Below are 26961 nucleotides of genomic sequence, written 5' to 3'. Positions count from 1 at the left end.
CACTTTCATTCTCACTTTAGCCATCCTGATACTTGGACTGAAGTCAATGAAACAGTGCTGAATTAAGGAAGTTTTCTGCTGTCACTCCAGCTGTCTGGTTGGACTCTAAACCCAATTTCCAGAGGTGAATAGTTACTAATATAATACACTGGTCACCTACTCGTTTGTAACATCCAAAGCCTTTCTCAGGCTATGTGAATGATAGAATCCCTACAATGCAGAAGGAGGCCATTCAGCACATCGAGTCTGTACCGGGGCTAGGAAAGGGCACCCTATTTAAGACCAAGCTTCCACCCTATCTCCATAGCACAGTGACCCTATCTATCCTTTTGGACACTATGGGGCAATGTAGCATGGTCAATCTATCTAACCTGCACATCTTTCGACTGTGGAAGGAAACCGGAGCACCCGGAGGAAACCCACGCACACACGGAGAGTGCAAACTTCACACAGACAAGTCACCTGAGGGCAGAATTGAACCTGGGACCCTGGAGCTGTAAGGCAGCAGTAAAGATATTTGTACAGATTTGCACGGTGATATTTGTAAAAAAAAACAGAACAAAGCTGCTCTGTGAAGATATTCTGAAATTTGCCCATTTTCTGCTAAATCTAGCAAACTGTGGTTTAGAGTCAGGACCTTTCAGTAGACAGCTCAGAGACAAATATCTGTTAACAGTTGGAAAACTGAGTTTTGATCCCAGCATGGGTATTGCCACAATGAACGTTTGATTTCACTCTTTCAATTTCCAATGAATTTCTTTCATTTAAAAAATTCTTTGTAAATGCTCCTCTGACCCCATCTTGCAGACACGTTAAGCCTCATGAAAGGGCATTTGCCTAAAATGAGAAAATTGGACAGATTCATGCGCATATGTTGCCTGCCTGTAAATTGCAATTAATGAGGCTCTGCACACCAAATAAAAGCAGCTCTGGAACAAGTGGACAGAAGGGAACTTATGACAAACTGAGAACCACATGCTCTTAAAACAGAACAAAGCTGCTTCTGAAAGATCAAAAACGTGACCGAAATGCACAGAGATGGGAATAATCCTCGCTGAGCAACTAATAGAAGAACAAAATATGAAGCTTGGGGACAGATGGAGAACAGAAGTATTTGAACAATAACGCCTTTAGCAAAAATGATCCATTTCCTGTTCGAGTTCTGGCTTACAGCCCTCATTTACCACTTTACAAAATGTTAATCAGTGGAGTTCTGGCTCTCTGCAGGAGATGACTTGCTCCCCCTCAGACATGCATGCACACAGACAAACTTACAGCCAACATATGTCACAACAATGAAAAACTGCTTACAAAGCTAAACAAAAAATTATTTTATTATCTATTATCATCTTAAGTATCCATGAAACGGGGTTTTGTAGATCTGGAGGGAAGGAGTAGGATAAAACGGGACAAGGTGACAAGATTAGAAAGCATTCTAATATGTAATCAATCAGTGATCCGGTCAGGGATACACATTGTGTACCCACTTAATTTCAGGAGACAACTATGTTCATTTCTGAGCCATTGGCAACAGTAGCGTATACGTTTTTCAGTCAGGACTATGTGGAACTTCCAGTCCCCTTATTACCACTGCTAATTGTTTGGGTTCATCTCCCCTCGGCACCAATTTAAATCCCAACATTCGTCTTCTCTTGGCATTACTTCCCAAGTTCCTCTTTCTAACGAAAGGGATTCCAATCCCTGTACGCTGTGAGAAGACAATGTTCCCCATTCACTATGCAGCAGGAGAAATCAGGTAGGAGTGAGAAGTCAGGTAGGAGGAATGGATGGCAACAAAAGGGAAGAAGAGGGAAAATGGATGAGTGAGAAAGCCATAAATGAAAGGACAGTCGCTGAGCGTGGTTTTGGTGAGTGGAGGAACACAGGAAGCTGGGAACGATGTGTGGGTCGCAGAGGATTACCATGGTTAACAAAGAACCTCAAAACGGAAAAGTATCAGCATGAACTGCAGAGAGAGTTTGATGGGAATGCCATCCTCTTTCTCACTCTGCCAAGTAACTTTTGACATTGGCATCTTGTCCCCTCTCGAAAAGTACTACCAACTTTCTGCTTTCAACATATGGATCTCCCTTTTCAGTCTTTCATATCTTTCCATTTCCCTATTCCTTCGGAAAGATATTGTGCTGAATTTTGTGAGGAATGAGAAGAGGGTGCTTCAATGCTGAGGTGAGCAATTAAGTGAGGTACAACGACCCAGTGAACTGGGATGGCAAGAAGTTGAATGTATGAACTGTGGAAGAAATGATGTTCTCGGTGGTCTACTGAGAATACAAACATCACTGTTTACCGTTACATTATTGAAGAATCAATAGTGAAATAAACAAATCAACCAGAATGCATCACCTTTACTGTTTCTCAGGCAAGCATGTCTCATACACTCTGAAACTGCACAAACAATGTAGTGCCCTTAAAATATGGATTTTACTGAGACTTCCGATGGTGGCATGTAGGGAGTAGTTGCCCACCAGGGTACTTTATTTTTAGCCCTTTTTGCCCAGTTTTTTAAAACAATGGCTAAAGCTTCACTAGCTCAATGGGATAAGGTACTCACACAAGGGAAATGCACAGAAAGTTAAATTTAGAGTGCCCAATTCATTTTTCCCAATTACGGGGCAATTTAGCATGGCCAATCCACCTAGCCTGCACATCTTTGGGTTGTGGGGGCGAAACCCGCGCAAATATGGGGAGAATTTGCAAACTCCACATGGACCCAGGATCGAACCTGGGACCTCGGCGCCGTGAGGCAGCAGGGCTAACCCACTGCGCCACCGTGCTGCCCTGAAATGCCGAGAAAGTTTAGGACAAGGAAGCCTGCAAATAGAAACTAGTGGATGGGTTCGGAAGATTCTCGAGGTTCTTCGGTTGGGAAAATGGCGGAGGCCACCATCGGGACTCTGCCTACTCTATTGATGGCAAGAGGTGCTTACAGACATCTTGGAAATGGAATTTCAGAAGCAGCAGGCTGTCTCCGGCGGGCTCCATAAATCATTGGAAGAGGCCGTAGCTTCCGTTCGGTCAGCGTTACAGCAGACTGATGAAACAGTAAAGGCGCAGCGATACATGTGGATGTGCATCGCGCAAGGCAGAAGGGGGGGGGGGATAAAGAGGGGGTTACGTGGTTTTCGGGAGAAGGAACGAGCCCCGAGATGGGCAAAGGATGAATCAGGACTACAATTTGGAGACCACACCATCAAGCTCTGTTAGGGTGCGGGTGCGAAGCTGGCGGTTAACAAGATCAAAGCCGCATGGTACCAGGGTGGTATACCCTGCAAGTCTCAGTGACTTTTGAAACGAAGGGCAATTATTTTGATGCACCAGAGGAGGTGAATGCTTTTGTTAAGAAGAATCAGCTGGGGGAGAGTTAATTTTCACAAGACCTTTGTATGTTTGGGGAGGGCATGTGGTTATGGGATTTGTTGGTGTTTCTTGTGCAAGTTTGTATTTTCTGTTTCTTGTGTAGGAGGAGTGTTTTTTCTTTGATTATTAAAGTTGGATTTGGGCAGGAACATGGTCATTGTGGTTATTTATTTGTCTTCACGCTAGGCAGGGACCTCCTTGCTGGACGAAGGGTTAGCTAACGGGGGCGGAGTGGTGAGGGTAACTGCAGCTCATTCTGTTATTGTAGTTTTCGATAATGAACTTAGTGTTTTTGTTTTGTTTACGTTTGGGGTAGTTGAGGTAGGAGCTAGTTTGATTGTTTATGTGGGTGTGGCATTGTTGGGAGGTGGGAAGTAGGGATAGTTTTCAGACGGTGACTGCAGTTGTTTTTTTGTGTTGTCTGTGTGCCTGTGTGGCCCCCAATTTGGCTGGTCACTTGGAATGTAAGGGTGCTGAATGGCCTAGTGAAAAAGGTCGAGGATACTGGCTCCGCTGAAGAGTTTGAATGCTGATGTGGTGTTGCAGCAAGAGACTTATTTGTGGGTCAGGGCCCAGACAAGGTTACGGAAGGGGTGGGTGGGTGGGTGCGACAGGAATTCTACTCGGGTTTAGATGGTAGGGCCCTGGGAGCGGCAGGTATGATGAGTATGCACCAAAATGGGATGATACAGCTTTAATTAGCAAGCTACTGACTACTATTCCGGACTTAGACTCAAGCCAGCTAATTTTGGGTGGAAAACACATTATTTGCTTTTCTGGAGCAGATTGGGTGGTGGTGGAGGAGGGGGGGGGGGGGGGGGGGGGGGGCTGACCCGTGGCGGTTTTTACATCCGATTTTTCTTTTTACTCCCCTGTCCATCAGGTTTGTTCTCGGATTGATTTCCCGGTGGCTAGATCCCGGTGGCTAGATCTTGGTGGGTAGACCTCGGTGGGTAGATCCTGGTGGGTAGATCTCGGCGGGTAGATCTTGGTGGGTAGATCCCGGCGGGTAGATCCCGGTGGGTAGATCTCGGCGGCTAGATCTTGGTGGGTAGACCTCGGTGGGTAGATCTCGGCGGGTAGATCCCGGCAGGTAGATCTCGGCGGGTAGATCCCGGCGGGTAGATCTCGGCGGGTAGATCTCGGCGGGTAGATCTCGGCGGCTAGATCTCGGCGGCTAGATCTCGGCGGCTAGATCCCGGCGGCTAGATCCCGGCGGGTAGATCTCGGCGGGTGGATCTCGGTGGCTAGATCCCGGCGGGTAGACCCCGGTGGGTAGATCTCGGCGGGTAGATCTCGCCGGGTAGATCCCGGTGGGTAGATCTCTCCTTTCTTGGGTGAAGAGGGCAGGGTACTCAGCAATTGTAATCTCAGATAATGCTCCACATTTCGTGGATTTGGAATTAGAGCCGAGTCCCTCTCAATGCCCGCCGTGGAGATTGGACACGGCATTGCTGACAGACAAGGGATTTTGGAGCAACTATCCTCCGCCTTGAGTACATTACGTTTAATAAGATTGGGTCAATCTCACCTTCTATGTTGTAAGAGGCCCTTAAGGTAATCATTAGGAGGGGGAAGGGGCAGAGAGATAATTTCCTACAAGTCACAGAGGCTACCAGGAAAGGGTGGAGGGGGCAGATCAGCAGAGGTTGATGATTCCATCCTTCAAGTGGACTATCAGTACTCGCTTGCTCCTACACTGGAGTTGCTGGCAGGTAGGAAAAGGTTGCAGACGCAATTTGAATTACTCTCACGGGTAAGGCAGTAAGTCAGCTGCGGCACTTGAGGGCATTCAATGAACACGGGGAGAAAGCCAGTCACCTTTTAGCACAGTAGCTGAGGTGGCAGGCTGCCTCCTGTGATCGTGCAGGTGAGGGACACGGGGAGGGGGCACTTTGGCTTCCACCCCATGGAAGGTTAACACTGCGAGTGAAGCCTTTCATCAAAGTTTCTGTATATCGGAGTCCTGGAGGAGAGTTTGGCCATGGTGCAGTTTTTTGGAGGGGGTCATCCTTCCCGGTGGTGGAGGGGGAAGGGTGAGAGAGAGAAGGGAAGAATTAGAATCCCCGTTGGGCCAGGCGGTTTCAGTCTGTTAAAATGAACTTCCTCCCAAGATTTTCAGTGTCTCCCCATTTTTCTCCAAAAACCTTTCTTTGTCAGAGTAAATAAATTGATAACAAATCGTACAGCGTTCCTTCAGAGAGAAAGACAGTCAGGAGGTGGCTTACCTTGACCTAATTTGTAAATATTGTTCAAGAAGCCGATTCCATATGGGGACAGATGGAGATGGAGTTCTTGTAGTAGTTCTAGCTTGGGGGCCTTGGTAAATGCCTCGCTTCCGTTTTCTCCAGCAAAATCTATCTCGAGTCCGGTAGTAGTGTCCACTCTGGGGATTTGGAGGCCGCTTAGACAAAATATTAAGCTCGGCTCCATGTCTCTGTTAGACCTTATTTGTAGTAATCATCTTTGTGCCAGCGGGTTTAGATTTGACATTCAGGTCTTTGGAGGTGGGGGGGGTTGTTTTTGGAGGGTAGGTTTGCCAGTTTTGAGCAGCAGTTGGACAAATTGCAATTCCCGAGAACGAATATATTTAGGTATTGGCAGCTTCGTGATTTCTTGGGTAAGGCGTTTCCTTAATTTCCCTTTACATCTTCATCCTCTCTCTTGAATAGGATCTTATCTCCCTCCGATGCAGATAAGAGGAGGATTTCGGACATTTATAACCAGATCCTGTCGGCGGAGCAGGCTCAGTTGGATGAGATGAATGATATGAAGAGGAAGTGGGATGGTAAGCTGGCTCTGGTTTTGGATGAGTGTGGTGTAGTGAGGTTCTTCACTCTTCACAGGGTTAACTCTACCTCCTAATGTGCTAGGCTTAGCTTGATTCAGTTCAAGGTGGTGCACAGGGTACATCTGCCCAAGAAGAGGATGTGTTTTTTTTCGCGGAGGTGCAGGATAGGTGCGAGTGTTGTGCTCGAGGGCCAGCGAATTGTATCCACATGTTCTAGTCGTCTCCTAAACTTGAAAGCTTCTGGTCTCCTTCTCTAACACCATGTCAGAGATTCTGGAGGACGAGTGTGAGTGTTGCTCTCGAGGCCCAGCTAACCACATTTGTCTCGCCTGCCCCAAGTTGGTAAGCTTTTGGGTCTTTTGATTTTCAACACCATGTTGGAGATATGCAACGTTGATTTGGATCCATGCCCGTTTGTGGCCATTTTCGGGTCTCAGACTCGCCGGTGCTGCAGACGGTGGGGTGAAAAGATCACCTACTCCGCCCAGTGCCTCGGCCTGTTTGGGTGACCTAATGGAGCTTTTCTATCTGGAGAAGGTCAGGTACACCATTAGGGGGTCGGTAGAATGGTTCTACTCAAGATGGCAGCCACCCATTTCATTTTGTAAAGAGTTAGTCACCGTGAGCTGCTGGGGGGGGGGGGGTTGTTATATGTTTGAAGGGTTGGGTTTAGTGGGGTTTTTGAGTATTGATAATGTTATTTTTGCGTTGTACCTTTATGCATCGGTGGTAGAGTATTATTTTGTTGCAATGAATAATTTCTTCAATAAAAACATTTTTAAAAAAAATATGGATTTTCCCACTTAATCAATCAGAGACGATGCACACTTTTGGGGTCCGGCGCTACTCCTCTTCATGGAGGACCCACACAGCAAGCCCCCATTCCACCCTGCCTGGATTGGCTTGGGAGGGAGTGGAGGGGGTGTCCCTGGCCCGCGGGTGGTCACTCCCAGGCACTTATTCTTCACAAAGTCGTCACTCACTTCATCGTAGGTAAAGTCTTGTAAGGACGCATTTTTAATTGTCAGCATTGCTGAATTTGTCAAATATTTCTGACTCATCATACTTCGCAGGTAAATTTTCACTTTTTTTCAACACAGGGAAAGATCGTTCACCAGAAGCATCTGTGGCAGGCATATTTGGAAAGGCTACCTGCAAATCACCACATGCAAGTCTGTACAAATTAGCTGGTAATCTTGAAGCACAGAGCTCATTATTATTGATGAAATGAATGACTGGTTCACTTCACCTTCAAAAGGATTTGTGTCTATGTCCTGCTGGCACAATTCAATTAACCTCTTACTTCAGTGGCTCTTAGCATTCCCATCCAAACTTTTGTCAAAAAACAAAAATAATTCAACAGTCTTCTTCAGAGATTCACTTCTGCTCCTCAATTGCACCATTACTGTGTCACAAATAACATTGACAGTCTCAACGATGATCTTCTCTTTCCCTTTTAAAGTGATTTTGTTGTCGTTAGATCAAAAATGACATTGTGTCTTGTACACTTATCACCAGAGGGATCTATATTCTTTGTTAACATTAGTGCCTCTGCTTCTACTGAGGTATAGTAATTTCAAATTTCCATGACAATATTTCTAACTCGAGGCTAACAACTGTGAAGTATTCAATAAAGTTGGACAAACATTTTGCAGCGATTTGCTGACAGCTTTCATTCTTCGAAGTAAACAGTTGAACAAAACAGTAAAAACTGCAATTTTGTATTTTTCAAATTTCTCTGATAAGGATTTTGCTTCTGTTTTCTCACGTAGTTTCTCTGAAATTGATGTGACTCTGTCTGATAAACATTTCTTTATATCAACCAAGTTCAGTCTGAAAGCCAGACCAACATCTGCTCGAGCGGACCACTTGATGTCACAAATTCTTTTGACCGTCAAATGTTTTCCGTGTGCTTGCTCCAAGTGTGATTGCCACATATTCCACCAATGCGTGGAAACCAAAAAGAAGGCATTGAAGTTTAGAACTTGCCTTGCAGGTTAAATTCAAGAAGTGACTGGAACATGGGATGAATAAATGCACATGGGCTTGCATCGTTCAGTCTTGCTTGTAGACCTGAATATTTTCCGGCCATATTTGCAGCATTATCGAAAACCTGTCCATGACAATTTTTGATATCTAAACTTAAATTTGAAAAAATATCCAAAACCATTCGTCTCCAGACACTCGGAAGTGTGGGATTGTAGCTGGACAAAACAGAGAAATCGCTCTACAACTTCACCATCACTGGTCACATATCTTATAATTAATGTTAATTTGTCCACATGATTCACATCTGGTGTTGAATCAACTATTATGGAATAGTACTGACCATCTTTGACTTCATTAGTGAATTGGTTTCTGAGCCGCTCTGCCATTATAGTAACAAATTGGTTTCTGAGCCACTCCGCCATTATAGTAACAAATTGGTTTCTGAGCCACTCCGCCATTATAGTAACAAATTGGTTTCTGAGCCACTCCGCCATTATAGTAACAAATTGGTTTCTGAGCCACTCCGCCATTATAGTGCGTTAAAAGGTTGGTCTTCCCTGAGCCACGATATTGATAACGTTTCAAATGCTCTTTAAGAAGCTCGTCAAATTCACAAGGCAGGTTAAAAAATTACCTCTTCGACTTGACACTGACTCATCATGTCCTCTTAGAGATAGTCCCAGGAAAAACAACAGTTTGACGATGGAAACAACTCGTCTCAGTACTTTCCTCCAATAAGAACACTCCCTTTCAGACTGAGCCAATAACGCAGAATCAATTCTTCCAGATAATGTACATATTTGAACGAATGCACACATAGCCTTAATATGACTTTTGGAAGCTTCATGATCAGTAATACCTGTTCCCATTTCTTCAGTTAAGAGTACTCGTCGACAAATGATTGTTCCCTTTTATTAGGGTCAGGGAATAATTTGTAAGTATAAGCCTTAAGAGGTTTTTGAAAAAAAAATCAACCAATTTCTCCTTTCAGTCAATCATATTTCTCTGCTCATGAAGACTTCTAAACTGCTTTTGTCCTCAATCCTCAAACTCTTTTCTCAAATATAACATGTTACCCATGTTCTCTGATCTTTTTATTGCAAAATATTCAATCCTATCCAGTAGAACTCCAGTAGAGCTTTGGCCATCAGACTGTCTTCAGGGTAAGTTTCTTCTCTCACTCCAGCAGCAGAACGATGAGCTTGGGCAGTATTTTGGAGTTCCTTTCCCATTTCAGAACACATCTTCTTCTTGTTTATTTAGGAGATGTGTTGTTTCTGGAAATCAGTAGGCCAAAGTCATCAGACAAGTCACCCAAATCTTTTGTGGATGTCGTTGTTGAAGAAGTTTGATCACTGCTCAATACTTCAAAGCTGTTAAAGTAAAGTAAAGCCAAACTGTCTTTTATCCCAGCTTCGTTCCCTTGCCTCGCCTTCAACTTCCTGCGATTCTGACTGTCAGATTCATAGTGTCTCTTCATATTGACTGGGGATGATCCGTCTTGATTTTCAAGAATTCACGAATAAGTTTTCATAATCTTCTGTTGCGTGAAGCAAAAGCAGCCGATTATCTAAGCTGCTGAAAAACAGTGAGGAATTAAACAAAGTTTATGAGTTGGTAGGAGGCTGGTCGTCGGAAATTGTGTAAAGAATTGGTGTGAGGATGAGCCGGAGTTCACGGCCAAAATCCTACCAGAATAAGTGGCTGCTGGCAATAATCCGGAAAGCTGTCATGCTGGATGGTTTCAATCAGAGAGAGAATGACTGACACCAAATTCAACTTTCGAAAACAAGCAGAAATAAAGATGATGGGCAGCAGCCAGCGCGTGCAGGGAGACTCGACCAAGGGCAGCACAGTAGCAGTGGTTAGCACAGTTGCTTCACAGCTCCAGGGTCCCAGGGTTTCCTCCGGTTTGCTCCCACAGTCCAAAGATGTGCAGGTTAGGTGTTTAGCCATGCTAAATTGCTCGTGTCCAAAAAAGGTTAGGTGGGGTTACTGAGCTACGGGATTAGGGTGGAGGTGTGGGACGTAAGTGGGGTGCTCTTTCTAAGGGCCGGTGCAGACTCGATGGACCGAATGGTCTCTTTCTGCACTGTAAATTCTATGTTCATATGTTATGTTGGTTGCTGCCAAGCCCAGCCCCGTCACTCTCAGCCTTGCTGCCTGGCTGGCATCTGGCCCTGGTCAAGTCGCCCTGCTGCAATCCATTCCCTGACACAATGCCGCCGCTTGCCTTTGTCGCACCTCCAGACTGCTGCTGTGCTCACCTCTCATTCCGACCTCGAGCCACAGTGACAGTGTCTGTGCCTGGCTGCTGCAGCTGGCCATCTTGCCCGCCTCTGCTCTCTCGCACCTTCACTGCCCAGGCCGGTTGCTGCCCAGCCCAGCCCTCTCACCCCCAGCCCTGCTGCCTGGCTGGCCTCTGGCCCTGGTCCATCCGTCCTGCTTCCACTGACCGCTGTTCCTTGATTCCCTGGCCTTCTTTGCACCTCCCAACTACTGCTCTGCTCACCTCTCGGTTCTCGCTTGGGTGGCCGGGCCTTGAGCCTCGGTGACCACGTGTGTTCCTGGCTGGCTATCTGGCCAGGTGGCCTCTATACTTTTTGGCTTGTTGCCACCTGCGCTCCTCAGCCCTGGCCTGAGGGTCAAGAGTTGTCCCACTGCTCCCATCGAGGGCCGTTGTCAGTGCCTCCTACTCGCCTCGCTGAAGGCTTCGCAGACTCTCGTTAGGCCGGCGTCCTCACTTTTGCCTCCGCTGCCCCCCAGATCAAATGGCAGAAACTTGGCTGCTTTGCTCCTTTACTAAGTGCAAGTTCAGAAACTTCACACCAGTTCAGGAGATCCATGTCTCAACTGCTCCAAGTCTCCATCACCTCTCAACATCTGGCAAACGCCCACCAATCAGTTGCCCGATGTTCTGTATTGCCTGCTTATAGGCTCATTATTGAGCCCATCGGCAAATTTTGAGCTACAAAAGCTCCGATTGGTGGCTCCAAGATGTTCCCACCACAACAGTCACTTCTCTGTATGGGGTCCCCTCTCCCTTTCCCAGCAACCATTGGCTGGGGCCCCGTGCCGCTGTGCTGAGTGTTTCACTTAAAATCCGCTTCTGCATTTAACCCTTCATAAGAAACTGCTTGTTTTGTGCTGAGGACGCAGGCTCGCTGAATATCCCACAATCAACATCCTCGGGCATACCATTGATCAGAAACTGAGCTGGACTAGCCATATTAATACCGAGACCAGCAGGACAGGCTAAAGGCTCGGAATCCTATGGCAAGTAACTCACTTTCTGACTCCCAAAGCCTGTCCACCATCTCCAAGGCACAAAGTTAGGAGTGTGATGGAATACTCGCCACTTGCCTGGGTGACTGCAGCTCCAACAACACTCCAGAAGCTCAATACCATTCAGGACAAAGCAGCCCACTTAATTGCTCCCCCTTCCACAAACTTTCAATCCCTCCATCAGCGATGAATAGTGGCAGCCGTGAGTACCATCTTCAAGATGCACCGCAGTAACTCATCAAGGTTTCTTAGACAGCATCCTCCAAACCCACAACAAAGGGGCAGCACGGTAGCATGGTGGTTAGCATAAATGCTTCACAGCTCCAGGGTCCCAGGTTCGATTCCCGGCTGGGTCACTGTCTGTGCGGAGTCTGCACGTCCTCCCCGTGTGTGCGTGGGTTTCCTCCGGGTGCTCCGGTTTCCTCCCACAGTCCAAAGATGTGCGGGGTTAGGTGGATTGGCCATGCTAAATTGCCCGTAGGTAAGGGGGGGGGTTGTTGGGTTACGGGTATAGGGTGGATACGTGGATTTGAGTAGGGTGATCATTGCTCGGCACAACATCGAGGGCCGAAGGGCCTGTTCTGTGCTGTACTGTTCTAACTACCATCTAGAAGGACAAGAGTAGCAGATACTGGGAACCCCACCACCTGGAGGTTCCCTCCACGTCACTCAACACCCGAAGGGGAAATATATCACCGTTCCTTCACTGTCGCTGGGTCAAAATGGGGAAAAACCCTTCCTACCAGCATTCTGGGTGTATTTACACCACATGAACTGCAATGGTTCTGAAGGACAACTAGGGATGGGCAATCCGACTTGCTTTACTTGCTCCTTCAAGGCTGCTGTCAGGCTCCAGGAATGCTAACAGGCTACTCCACAGCTACTCCACGAAAGCAGATGAACGCAACAACACTACTGCTGCTTTGTTTATCACAACACATGTGGGGCCAGTCAGAGGAACCAGTGGCTGAAAGGCAGCCAAAAAGAATGGACAGTTGACTCTGCTTCAATCCTATTCAATGGCAATGCCTCCCAGCAGTACTATGTGCCGGAGACTGGCAATCATGTGTATTGGGAAAAGTTACCATTATATTGGCCATGATCTTCTTAAATGACGGAGCAGGCTCGAGGGGCTGAATGGGGGCTCCTGAAAAGGGGCTCCTCTTCCTTGTTCATATATTTGTAAAGTTGGACACTGTCAATTTATGGCCTCTCGTGGTAAAAGCTGGCTCCTGCCACATACCGTTTGTTACTCCACGCACTTTCCAGCGATCTATCAAACTTACATAAAATCAGATAAATAATGATAGAAAGACACTCACCTTCTGAAAGACTTGGTAATTGGACTTAGACCAAATGTCCAGCTGTGAAATAAAAGACAAAATTAGATCCATTCATAAAGATCTCATTGTAAAATAGTGGCATGCCATACCCACGAGAATTTCAGAATGCTTGCCAGTTTAATTGCGCATGGAAGAAAATGTAATGTGGTAATTGGAAAAGCAGTTGTTGAAAACTAACTGGGCAGTAGTTTTGGTTACAAAAGAACAAAAAAAAGGGAAGAGACAGCAGACCAAATATCGACCCATTTAGCACTAGAATATGGATTCTAATCCAGCCCCAAACTGATGGAAATATCTGACTCAGTTGCTCTGATTTATGTGAAAGTAGACCAGTAAAGTCCAACATAATGTCCAATGGAACAGAACGCCCCGCACCAACAGCTTCAAATTAAAACTATTTCACTCAGAGAAGGCGGAGTAGTGTACATATGCAAAATGGAACATTGGTGAGATAGCAAGCGTACCTTTGATTGAAGGACACAACACAACATAACTGTTTATATTGGTGTTGGATGCAAACTGGGAATACTGCATGCTGTCAAATATGCAACAAATGAGCCAAAGCTCCATTCTTAAATCATTTTATTTTGCCGCAAAATAAAGTTAAATAATATCTTGGGTAAAGTTTTCCAACTTAGTATTGATAGGTAACAAAGTAGGGATACTTTGGATTGTAGGACAGTGCCCATTAGGCATGGGATTGAGAAACTTAATCTCATTTTGTGTAGGACCCTGACCACCAGCAGACAGAGCACAGACTTCCCACTGGTGTGGGCTAATTTTGAATCCAGAAGCAGAGGTGAAAGAACAGAGTCTAATAAACTACACCACCTGGTCCCCCACTCCAAGAAAAATAACTGATCACCCAGATCAGTCCTTATACATGCTAATTAACTGGGCGGCACGTGGCACAGTGTTTAGCACTGCTGCCTACGGCGCTGAGGACCCGGATTCGAATCCCGGCCCTGGGTCACTGTCCACGTAGAGTTTGCACATTCTCCCCTTGTTTGCGTGAGTTTCACCCCCACAACCCAAAGATGTGCAGGTTAGGTGGATTGGCCATGCTAAATTGCCCCTTAATTGTAAAAAAATAATTGGGTACCCTAAATTTATTTTAAAAAATACATGCTAATTAACTTAAAAAAAAAGACAATGAGCATAAACGTTGCATCGATTGCATTTAAAGTGTCTCTAGCTTACTAATGATGAGTAATCAAGTTCACTCAAACAAATCTTGCAAGCGATGCTTACCTCATCACTGAAATATTCGGATCAATTTTCAACAGGAGCGTAACATATTAAAGCAAGATTTCAAATGAGCAGTTTACTTATCCTGACAACCGCTAGCTAATGTGGGAAATATATTCAGTGAAAGTTGCTTACTCAATAAACAAGCTGTTCTGTGTGACTGAATTTATGCCAGAAAGATTTATTTTAAAAACCAGTCTTCTTGGCAATATCAAATTTACCTTAGGTGTGCATGTGAGCCATGTGTTTCAACAAGTACACTAACTACTTTGGAAGATGTTTTTTATCCACCATAGAACTTGATTACTTATTAACATAAGAAAATAAACTTTCCTCCCTTCCAATAATGGACCTGATCGAGTATTCCCTGGATAAAGTGCCTTACAAATATGTTGATATAAATTGTAACAGTTTCTTGTGGAGTCTGATAACTTTTAAAAAAGATATTCAAATTCCCAGTGACCAACTTAACGGAAACAAGATTTCAAGTTTTAAGGTTCTACGATAACAAACTAAAATCTACATCGACCAAACATTAGCTGTAGGACACTAATATTCTAAACTAGGAAAAGAATAATTCTTATTAATGACTATACACACACACACACTCTCCACAGAATTGCCGTCTTTTCAGGAAACTGTCGAAGGTCATTCTGAGCGTCCAACATCCATTTCATCAAGTGGCAACATCCATGACCGGAGGCCCTCTCCCCCAGTCCTCGGAGAATTCCCGAACTGACTTTCAATAGTTAGGCCCAGTCTAGTGATTTCTTCTCCTGGCCTCCCGAGAGCAAATATTCCAGTGTGAATTTGCTGCTGGCTTCTCTTCTTCGACCAGCAGACAAGCTTCCCCAGCATTCTGTCTGGTTGCTAACAGAGCAAACAGCCCTTTATCCCTGTAGACCCCAACAACTGTGGTTCCTGACACAGTCCCTCTGGGTCCAGGGCTTTTTAAAATCAGCCCACCTGGGAGTCTGCAAGTCTACGCAAGGCAAGGCTTCTCTCTATGCTTAGGTGTGAAATATGGCAGGTGTGTTCAGTAAGTCTTAATCTAGGTCTCCTGCCCCTAGTAACCATCATCTGGTCTGTGGATGGGCAACGTAGAATACAACTTCACACTGACCCCTTTCCACTCTGTCTGGGCTGTGGATGGGCAAAGTAGAATACAACTTCACACTGACCCCTTTCCACTCTGTCTGGGCTGTGGATAGGCAAAGTAGAATACAACTTCACACTGACCCCTTTCCACTCTGTCTGGGCTGTGGACAGGCAAAGTAGAATACAACTTCACACTGACCCCTTTCCACTCTGTCTGGGCTGTGGATAGGCAAAGTAGAATACAACTTCACACTGACCCCTTTCCACTCTATCTTACTTTAAAAACAAACCTGTTGGACTTTAACCTGGTGTTCTAAGACTTCTTACTGTGTTCCTTTGAATTAAAAGAGATAATTTAAACATAACCACCTTGAGAACCCTTCTATTCATAACAATGTTTATTTGCATGGATCCAATTAAATTACTTGGAATGGGACAAATAGGAGAATCACTCACTGTTGGAATCTGGCAAGATTAGTTCAGACACCCAAAATTTGCACATATAGACTCTACTTTTTTGGGGGGTAGTTACCATCCAATCCCCAAAATTAATTGAGTGAAACTCAACAATATTCACCTGTAGTTACATTTGAATAAATAAACACATAGATAAATAAATCATTATTGTCACAAGGAGGCTTACATTAACACTGCAATGAAGTTACTGTGAATTTCCCTTATTCAATCATAGCCCCCTGTTATCCAACAGCTCACCCCTTCCATTCCTATATCCATAAGAACAACTGCATTGTGTTTGACTCAGCAAGTGTTTAACCCCCTTGGTCTGTATCTATTCCTATAGCCCCAACTCTTGCCAACCACACACATTTCCAGTTTTTCTGTTGCAGTTATATTGTTTTGGCTAGAGGTGCTTTTACTGGGACCCTGTTGTACATATCCACTACTATTCTGTAAGAAAAATATGTTTGTTATGTCACTGTTTTATAACAGTGTCATCCATTTCTAATCACATTTGAAGCCAGAAAGCTAATTTACATCTATGCCCCCAAACATTGGAAAAACCTGGGTCAAGTGCCCGTTTAATTTTCTCTGATTGGCTTTCAAAGGGTTAGTGCCTTTTTGAATTGTCTCTATTTTTGTATTCCCCATGTCGTAGACACAATGATAGACACAAGATTAGCCATTTGTTTCAATTGGCCATCTATCTGTTTATTATTAACTATTTCAAACACTGGAAATTTCAAATGCACTCCTAGTAATCACATACAAATTCATTCCCCTTTCTAGCTTTGCTGATAGAAAATGCCAACTCTTCTCTCTTGGGAATGAAAGTCTGGAGAAATTATGAATTAATTTTGATGATTGTACATTTTATAAGTCATGCCAAGTATTTGTGGACCCAAACCACAGAGAAAAGCCAATACATTCATAAAACTATTAAAGGGGCTAGTAATTGGCAGAGAAACTTGGGAAGAAAATTTAAATCAAGAAACCACTTCCTTTCAAGAAAGATACCTAGTTTGGAGGTATAATTGCCATGCTAAAACTCTACTTCATGAGTACTTGCGCAGCAAAATACTTTTCCTAGCTGTGACAGCTCCTGTACGTGAACCAAAATTTGCTTCAGTATACCTGACTACTGTGAGTCCATTGATCTTGTCCTACATTTCCAGGCACAGTTTTTATTCATCTCCTAGCCATCTCTTGATAAGTAGAAAAACACTCAGTGTTGGAGCAAAGAGGGCTGAACTATGGAACAGACTTCATCCAGATTGTTAAGTTTTATTTATTCCAAGGCTCAGTCATTTGGTTTTGAATCCTTGATTTGAACACATCTTGCAGAAAGAGAAATTAACACCGTTCTATATTTTCTGGCAACTTTAGCTGCTCTAATTTATGGGAGGCACGGTAGCACAGTGGTTAGCACTGTTGCTTCACAGCGCCAGGGTGCCAGATTCGATTCCCGGCTTGGGTCACTGTCTGTGCGGAGTCTGCACACTCTCCCCGTATTTGCGTGGGTTTCCTCCGGGAGCTCCGGTTTCCTCCCACAAGTCCCGAAAGACGTGTTTGTTAGGTGAATTGAACATTCTGAATTCTCCCTCAGTGTACCCAAACAGGCGCCGGAGTATGGTGACTAGGGGCTTTTCACAATAATACACCAGTGTTAGTGTAAGCCTACTTGTGACAATAATAAAGATTATTATTATTATTGGTGCGCAGTAAGACTTTTGGACAGTAAGATGTCATAAATTGTTCAGGTTAAATCAGGAATTCCCTCACTGTCGTATCAAACCATTGTTTTTTTTTGTTGAAAGCTAACTATTCAGTAGCAGTTCTACTAATTTCCAAACTGCAAAACCTGCTCTGAAAAGTATTAGAATTGGAAAACATTAGTTTACAAAAGATAATTTATCACCCTGCTATTCCACTATGTTTAAAAAGTAAATGCTAAAGTTGAAGTATAGAAACAGGCAATGAACGAAGCCCTGATGGGAAACTCCTGATCACTGGAAGGCGATATGACATTTGTACTGATGCCATTTAAAAATTATACTTGGAGGTCCACTTCTGCACATCTTGGTTATTGGCAATGTATTTGCCACAAAGGTACCATGAACATCTCTGAGACCACTTACTTCCAGCACCGTAACACCTCTCGACTTTGCCCTATCTCAGCTCATCTGGCTGCTGCAACCCTCATCCGTACCTTTGTTAATGCTGGACCTGCATCTACCAATGTATCGGAGCTGCTCTCTCCAACTCCACTCTCCAAAATTTGAGGTCAACAAAACCTCGGATGCCCATGTCTTAAACTTGCATCAAGGTGAGTTTCCCAATCACCCCGTTAATCACTAACCTTTACTGGCTCACAATCTGGATTTTCAAATTCTCACTTGGTTTCAAATTCCTCTATGGCCTTGTCCCTCCCCATCTCTGTAATCGCCCTCGAGCCCTCTAAGATAGCTGCGTTCCTCCAGTTTTGGTCTCACGTGAGTTCTTGATCATAACTGCTCATTCTATGGTGACTGTGCCTTCAGTTGCCCAGGTCTCAAACTTTCAAATTCTCTTGTTACACCTCTCTCCCCCCCCCCCCCCCTCGCTTCCTCACCTCTCCCCCCCTCGCTTCCTCACCTCTCCCCCCCTCGCTTCCTCACCTCTCCCCCTCGCTTCCTCACCTCTCCCCCCCTCGCTTCCTCACCTCTCCCCCCCTCGCTTCCTCACCTCTCCCCCCTCGCTTCCTCACCTCTCCCCCCTCGCTTCCTCACCTCTCCCCCCTCGCTTCCTAACCTCTCCCCCTCGCTTCCTCACCTCTCCCCCCTCGCTTCCTCACCTCTCCCCCCTCGCTTCCTCACCTCTCCCCCCTCGCTTCCTCACCTCTCCCCACTCCACTTCCTCACCTCTCCCCCCTCGCTTCCTCACCTCTCCCCCCCTCGCTTCCTCTTCCCCCCTCGCTTCCTCTTCCCCCCTCGCTTCCTCTTCCCCCCTCGCTTCCTCTTCCCCCCTCGCTTCCTCACCTCTCCCCCCTCGCTTCCTCACCTCTCCCCACTCCGCTTCCTCACCTCTCCCCCCTCGCTTCCTCACCTCTCCCCCCCTCGCTTCCTCACCTCTCCCCACTCCGCTTCCTCACCTCTCCCCCCCTCGCTTCCTCACCTCTCCCCCCCCCCCCCCCCCCCCCCCCCTCACTTCCTCACTTGCTTCCTTTAAGACACTTCTTAAAAGCTTCCTCTTTTTCCAAGCTTTCGGTCAACTGACCTAATATTTCCTTATGTGGTTTGGTGTCATATTTCCTTTTGTAATGCTCCCATGAAGCACCTTCAGACATTTCATTACATTAAAGGCATAACAAATAACTTATGTGTAACTTATAAATAGAAGTTTAATTTCATATTTTGGTTATGATTTGGAAAAATTGTTAAAAAAATTATACAAAACATTTCTGGGGTTTTTTTTTGCACTTCTAACATTGATATGTTTAATCAATATTCTTATTTCATTAGTCTTGTAGCTCTTTTCGTAGACACTCTGCTGCTCAAGACTGAGCAGCATTACAGTCACCCCCTTTTAATTTCCAGTCAATCTGTTTGTGTGTCAATTGTGCATTTCAGATTGCTCCATCTTTCCATGTGTCCTATCACTGCCTGTACTGGGCAACACCTGCCCTCTCTCCTTGTTCTTTAGAGAGATACGGAACCCGGAAGCGTAGAAGATTTTAGATTAGACGGGCAGCATGGTCGGCACAGGCTTGGAGGGCTGAAGGGCCTGTTCCTGTGCTGTACTTTTCATTGTTCTTTGTTCGTAATACTATAACTTAAATCTCTAAATGATCGCGCTACAACTTTACCACTGCATTGAAAATAGCTAATCACTACTCGCAGCAGCTCTGGACTTCCTCCTACTACAGCTTCCTTTTTCCTCACACAGCACTTTCCCTTCTTCCAACAACCAGTTCTGCTTTTCCTCAATTTGATTTTTGATCAGAATGCGTCTCACTATAAATAACACTGCAGCAATCAGCCATTTAGTTGGTCAGTTTCCCGATGCAAGCAATCTCATTTAAGAGAGTAGTTAAACAACGACTATTCTAATGTAGAAAGCACTTGCTCTTTGAAATTGATTTGCAATGTTTAAAAAAATGTTTCATTTTCACAATACAAGCAGGTTGTCTATAATGTGTCTGTGATTTATAATACATTTACAGGGATCGAATGCACTAATGCTGAGAATTAGCTGGCATTCTGATGCCCTTGTATATCACAGCACACAGCTGGAGTCTCAAGGTCCTGCTTTTTGAGGGGCAGCTAACAGCAGCCAGCCATCAGATCCATGGCCAGAATTGTTTTATAGAACAGTACAGCACAGAACAGGCCCTTCGGCCCTCGATGTTGTGCCGAGCAATGATCACCCTACTTAAACCCACGTAACCCGTATACCCGTAACCCAACAATCCCCCCATTAACCTTACACTACGGCCAATTTAGCATGGCCAATCCACCTAACCCGCACATCTTTGGACTGTGGGAGGAAACCGGAGCACCCGGAGGAAACCCACACACACACGGGGAGGACGTGCAGACTCCACACAGACAGTGACCCAGCCGGGAATCGAACCTGGGACCCTGGAGCTGTGAAGCATTGATGCTAACCACCATGCTACCGTGAGGCCCCGTTTTCTTTCACCGGTGATGCTATATTGGGCACGGTGTTGGTGATCAAACTGATAGGATGAAAGTACCCCCCCCTTCGTGGCAGAGGATGTTGCTGCAGGAGTTCCACAGGGCAGCATTATAGTCCAGCCATCTTCAGCTGCTTCCTCAATCACCCTCTCTGTATCATTAGGTCAGTACTGGTGATAGTACTGCTCAGCTCCATTTTTAACTGAAGATAATGAAACATCCATGCCTAACATCTGTGCCTACATTCAGCAAGACCTGGACAATATCCAACACTAAGCTGACAAGTGGCCAGGCGATAACCACCTCTCCAGGGGTATGTCCAACATCTTCCACATAACATTTAATGGAATTACTATCACCAAATTATCCTCCATTGATATCCTGGTGGCTGCCATTGACCAGAAAATCAACTGGCTAAACACAGATGCTATCACTGTTACAGTAGGTTAGAGGCTGGGATTTCTGCAGTGATTGATATCATATTTTACTTTTCAGCAAACTAAAATTTATTCAGTAACCATGATTAATTAATTACTGCAAACATGCAAGGCAGGGCAGGTGATGTTTCCCTCTGGCTGGTTGAGTCTAGAACATGGGGTCAGTCTTCCCTCTGGCTGGGTGAGTCTAGAACATGGGGTCAGTCTTCCCTCTCGCTGGGTGAGACTAGAACATGGGGTCAGTCTTCCCTCTGGCTGGGTGAGTCTAGAACATGGGGTCAGTCTTTCCTCTGGCTGGGTGAGACTAGAACATGGGGTCAGTCTTCCCTCTGGCTGGGTGAGACTAGAACATGGGGTCAGTCTTCCCTCTCGCTGGGTGAGACTAGAACATGGGGTCATTCTTCCCTCTCGCTGGGTGAGACTAGAACATGGGGTCAGTCTTCCCTCTGGCTGGGTGAGACTAGAACATGGGGTCAGTCTCAGAATAAAGGGCTGACTATTTAGGGCTGAAACAGGAAAGAAATTCTTTATCAACAAGTTGTGAATCTTTGGAATCCCCTACCCCAGACAGAAGATACACTATAATTGAGATTGTTGATTTCTGGATACTTAAGGGCACCGAGGAATATGGGGATCACACAGAAAAGAGGAGTTGAAGTAGCAGATCTCGCTGAATGGTGGAATAAGTCAGAGTGTTCCTTCAATACATGGGCTAGAGTGATTCAAGAAGGTAGCTCATCACACATTTGACATATGACAAATAGTTACTTGAATATGACACGAGAAGACAAAGTAATAATGTAATCATGCTCTGCAGCATCATCACCTGGAGGAGAAAAGGGACAGAAAAGAAATGGAATCACCTTCCTTCTTCTTCAGTTCAGCAGAGAGACTAAGAGACTAGAGAAGCTGGCATTTTGAGTACAGGATGTTAAAGGACCACTTGATTAAGGTGCCACTTCTGACTTCATAATAATAATCTTTATTTGTGTCACAGGTAGGCTTACATTAACACTGCAATGAAGCTATTGTGAAAATCCCCTCGTCATCACACTCCAGTGCCTGTTCGGGTACATAGAGAGAGAATTCAGAATGTCCAATTCACCTAACAAGCACGTCTTTCAGGATTTGTGGGGGGAAACCGGAGGAAACCCTCGCAGACACGGGGAGAACGTGCAGACTCCGCAAAGACAGTGACCCAAGCCAGGAATCGAACCCGGGTCCCTGGCGCTGTGAAGCAACAATGCTAACCACTGTGCTACAATGCAGAGAAGATCATTCATGAAGCAGCTGAAGATTGTTGGACTATAATATTGCCCAGTGAAACGCAAAAAAATTGAGAGATATTAATAGAGGAAATAAGGAGCAACTGTTTCCACCGGCTAATGGATCAGTAACACAAATTTGGAATAATTGGCAAAAGAATAAAGATGGTTGTAAAAGAAACCAGCAAGATGTTGTGATCTGGAATTCTCTGCCAGCTTCACGGTGGAAGCAGCTTAAATAGTACCTTTTAAAAGGGAATTTGATATACTTGAAATGGAAACATCGACAGTGCAGCGGAGTTCAATTAATTGAGAGGGCTAAGAGCTGACAATGATCGGCCAAATGACCTCTTTCTGTGCTAGACGAATCAATGATGACATAAACAAGAGGAAGTTAAAATTGCTTTTCATTTCCTTTTCGAAGGTTATCAACCAACAAACCTTCTTCCTCTTCCTCAGGCTGCTTCTTGCTGACGTACAGTTTGATTAGTAACCAGTACCAACACCAGCCCCCTTCACATAGCTGGCCATTAATCATACGAGAACATCGATAACAGGCTTCACAAGCTTTTTGACCTTGGTGAGTATCACTTCTGAGCTTGAACCAATCTTCATTCACATCCACTTCCAATGTTATTCAAGAGCGATCAGTGGCAAGGATCCTGATCGATTCACCTCCCGAAAGAAGTGAGCTGAGACCAATTGTAGCGCTCCTATTGTTAAAGAACGGCAAACCCAACATGGACCAGGATGCAATTCAAGATTTTCCCAGTTTGCCATTCACTAGATAAATGTGTTCTGCGTTGGGGCAGGTGAAGATGACTTGCGCTGAGAGAACTTTGTCAGGTCTGCACTGCTCTCTAGAAATTCCTCAGGTTGTTGGCTGTGACACTGGCGATTAAAGTGTTTCAGAATGGGAGACTGAACACTGTAGGAAAGCCAGGCTGATTCTTCCCCTCCTGAACCCAAGATTATTTAGAATAACCATAGTGCTGCCAATAATGTACATCATGGCATCAGTCAAAATTGTATTCAGAGCAGCTGGGTTATAGAGAATTATTTACAATATTAACATTTAAAAGAGTATTTTTGGTAAAATGTTCCATGCTGTAGCATTCATCAGTTTCCTGCTAATAATTGTTGCTCGTTCTGGGTGAGTGTGCTTTACACTCAATTTGGCTCTGTTTTGTTCCTTAGCTCTAGAGTCGCCAGGTATCGTTAAGATACCGCCACAAGTTTCAAGTTCAAGTTCAGACTAATAACTCCATACACCAGTAAGTTCAAACAAGACACGTTTATTATAATAGTTATCTACTAATTATGCATATACAACTACAAGACTAGGCTAATCCTACCACTAACAGGCCAATACTTATCTGGAATAAGGGAACTACCGGATCAGGGAACAACGGCCTCTAGCTTTGTCCTGGATCCGCAGGCTTCCAGTCGGTATGGACTAAAGGGGTCAGGAGTGTCTACTCTCGTAGTGTGCGTTGTATGACACTTACTTGATGGCGGCTGCTGACCAGGCCTCCCCTTCTCAAGGTCTTCTGCTGCAACGGTAGTCACGGAGAGCGCTGGCTAAGAGGAGCTGGTCAAGAGAGCGAGCTGGGGTCGGGGTCTCTGTCTTATACCTCACCCAGGGTCTCGCGTCCACCTGGGCGGACCCTCTATACACTCGCAATCGATTGGGTCTCTTCCCAATCGATTGATTTGAATTTCCCCAATAACGGGGCAGTCCCTCGATCACTGGGCGGTTCTTGGGGCTTATTGTTTTGGACTTCTCTTGGTGCCAAGAAGTCTGGCCTTCTATTCAATGTAGCGATTTGAGTTAACTTGTTTCCATTGTACCTGGGAATCACCGGGTATCACCTCATTAGTATGCTAACTTGTTTTTTTCACAGTGCTGTCTGGTTTCTGCAGCAGTCAGAATACACAAGCGCTTTTGCAAGCTGCTTGATTTTGCAGCATGTCCATTTTCCCTGCATTCTTTGTAATCTTCCATTTTGTGTTGGGCAGTGGCCACCCCAGGTGGCTACATAATATACAGACAGGAAGTTACACCTTTGACTGATTTCAGTTCTAATCAAAACTAAGGATATGTAAAAAGGAAATGAAAAATGAAAATCGCTTATTGTCACGAGTAGGCTTCAATGAGGTGAAAGGCCCCTAGTCGCCACATTCCGGCGCCTGTCCAGGGAGGCTGGTACGGGAATCGAACCGTGCTGCTGGCCTGCTTGGTCTGCTTTAAAAGCCAGCGATTTAGCTCAGTGAGCTAAACCAGCCCCTAGGACACGTGTCCTAGGAAACGTGTCGCAAAATGATCACACCTTCAAACAATGGATCAAAAAGTCAACAAAATAAATAATGCACTTTCACTTATACATTATTGCTCATTTATTCACTTTCAATCAAGGACTATATTTGTAAAAAATACTGCTGAAAGGAGATTTTCAGGCACTCATGGCATCTAAACTAAATTAAGCTTTTCGCTGCAGATTTTTTTTCCTGGCAAGTCAAGGAACGAAGGTTTCTGAAGGTCATCAGAATGATTTCAAAAGGATAGAACAAATCAAACTGTTCCCTGCTTCTAATATCAAACAGGGCTTGTGTCAGTACTGATTAAAGAACCAGGATTCGCCCCCCCTCCTTCCAAAGATATCCCACTTTGAAGCCAGGAGGATCGAGGATCAGGAATGACCCAGGAGACAGATTTTAGCATCTTTGAACCTGTGCTTTGATAGAATTCCTCTCCCTCTCTTACTCAAAGGTGCCTGTTTGCTCCTTTTCTAAGTAATTAACAATGCCTAGGCAAAAACAAGACCCCAGTGGATTTGGCTGAAATTCAGGCAGGACTGCACAGGCATCTTTAGCAGTGTTAAATTAGAAATCAACCAATGCTTCAGGAAAGAAAATACCCACGACAAGACTCCAAGATCATGATCCTTTCTTTTCCCCAATGAAAGAAAATATTTTTAATTGACAGAATCAAAGTTTGCCTGCTACTGCATTCAAATGGATTATTTTTCATATTACTCAGCAGACAAAATGCTTTTACATTTTGCCTTGTATATTTCAATGTACAAATATCTATATATAGACCTATTTAGTCACATCGTTAAATTGTACTCTACCCTCATTTTCGCTTGCCCCCAATTCAAACTCTGTTACCCTCTTCCTCTCTTTAGAGAGAGAGAGAGAGAGAGGTGGCTGCATTTATTTCCATGACAACTATCAGTAATGGAGTCTAAGTACTATGGAGTTGTCCAATTTGTGCATGAGAGTTATCTTGCCTATGCACTGCAATGAAGATACTTTGAACAAGCAAAGCCCATCAGAACTACACATTGTAAGACTCTGCATCCTCTGTATCCCATAAGTAGGATAAGGTTTTGGTTGAATCTCATATGATTAAGGTTTATAAATTTTCTTTTGTCTTATCAAGAGCTTGTAGATTTTGTATGGTAGCTTAAAATACTCAACGTTGATCATTCCCAGAGTAGCCTTCAGCAAGAAAAGACTTTGGCAGCAAGGATTTTAAGTTTGCAAGAATTTCTTAAGGGGTCACTGGCCTTCCAAATAAGAGATTAGCCCGTTTCACAAGCAAGGCACTGATCACCAGATAAGTTAGAAAACCAAAAAACAGCTCACACCACAATGAATGAAGACTAGAGTTCTATAACAATCAAGAGCTTTCCATTACAACTTGTAGAGAGAGCATCAAGGGTAAAAGACCTGGTGATGGTTACATCTATAAGCAGAGGAAAAGTGTGGTAATAGTGTTTCTTTCTGCTATACAACTGTTGCTTAAACATAAAGTTTGTTGAGACTCAGTCAAGCAAGATAAGAACATAAGAACTAGGAGCAGGAGTAGGCCATCTGGCCCCTCGAGCCTGCTCCGCCATTCAATGAGATCATGGCTGATCTTTTGTGGACTCAGCTCCACTTTCCGGCCCAAACACCATAACCCTTAAAACTATCTATCTTTATCTTAAAAACATTTAATAATTGCAACTAACATTGGTGTTGAGTCCAACAATCAAACATGCAGCTAATCAGCAACTTGGTTGGTTGGATCTGAAACTGCCGTGACAAAGCAGGAGGGTGATGCAGAGTTTTTATGTGGGATCTAAGCACAGTTAAGCAGTAAACATACAGCACATCATTTACACCCACTAGTTATTATTCTGTGCCTGGTTTCTAAGGCTGCAAAAACAGTGGGCAGGATTCTTGTGCAATTGGCAGGGCGGCCCTTACAGCGCCAAGTGTGGCACGAACCATTCCGGTGTCGGGCCAGCCGGAAGTTGTGGAATCCTCCCCACTTCCGGGGGCTAAGCCGGCGCTGGAGGGGTTGGTGCCGCGCCAACCGGCGCCAAAGTGCCGCCACCGGTATGTGCCAGTTTGCCAATGCGCAGGACCACCAGCGTGTTCTGGTGCACACGCAGAACTGCCACCATGTTTTCAACACATGTACAGGGGGTTTTCTCTCCGCGCCGGCCATGGAGGAGCCTTACAGAGGTCGGCGCGGAGGGAAAGAGTGTCCCCACGGCATTGGCCCGCCCGAGGACCCCGCTAGACGGCCAACAAGCCAGATCCCGCCGGGATGGACCATGTCCATTTCACGCTGGCGGGACTGGCCGGAAACGGCCGGCCGCTCGGCCCATCGGGGCCCGGAGAATTGCCGGGAGGGGGCCGCTACCAACGGCCCCCGACCAGTGCGCCGCAATCCCCGCCCCCGCCTGAAAACTTTTGGCAGCTGGCGTTGGATCGGCGGGCCAGGACTCCCGCCGCCACCCGGCGATTCTCCGACCCAGCCGGAGGGGGGGGGGGGTCGGAGAATCCCGCCCAGTATCTCGGATGTGGATATACCACTCAACCATACTTAAATCCTTGCAGCGGGTGGGGGATATTTAATTCACAAATTGGTCAAATTATTAACCAACCCAGAGAAAGCACAACTTAACAGGCAAGTTATACTCATGTGCAACACAT

General features: G+C 45.2%; 1 protein-coding gene across 2 annotated transcripts in view; it reads right to left on the bottom strand.

The window, feature by feature from the left end:
• The window catches only part of med27 (mediator complex subunit 27), a 263109-nt gene that overhangs the window by 11214 nt on the left and 224934 nt on the right, over positions 1-26961 (bottom strand). For both annotated transcript variants that reach the window (XM_038781753.1, XM_038781754.1), the window contains one exon: positions 12766-12807. In XM_038781753.1, the coding sequence (XP_038637681.1) occupies positions 12766-12807 (42 nt within the window). The remainder of the gene's footprint in view (positions 1-12765; positions 12808-26961) is intronic.

The sequence above is a fragment of the Scyliorhinus canicula genome, chromosome 21 (genome assembly GCF_902713615.1).
Source record: "Scyliorhinus canicula chromosome 21, sScyCan1.1, whole genome shotgun sequence".
Taxonomy (NCBI): Eukaryota; Metazoa; Chordata; class Chondrichthyes; order Carcharhiniformes; family Scyliorhinidae; genus Scyliorhinus; species Scyliorhinus canicula.
This window is presented reverse-complemented; position numbering and strand designations above follow the sequence as displayed.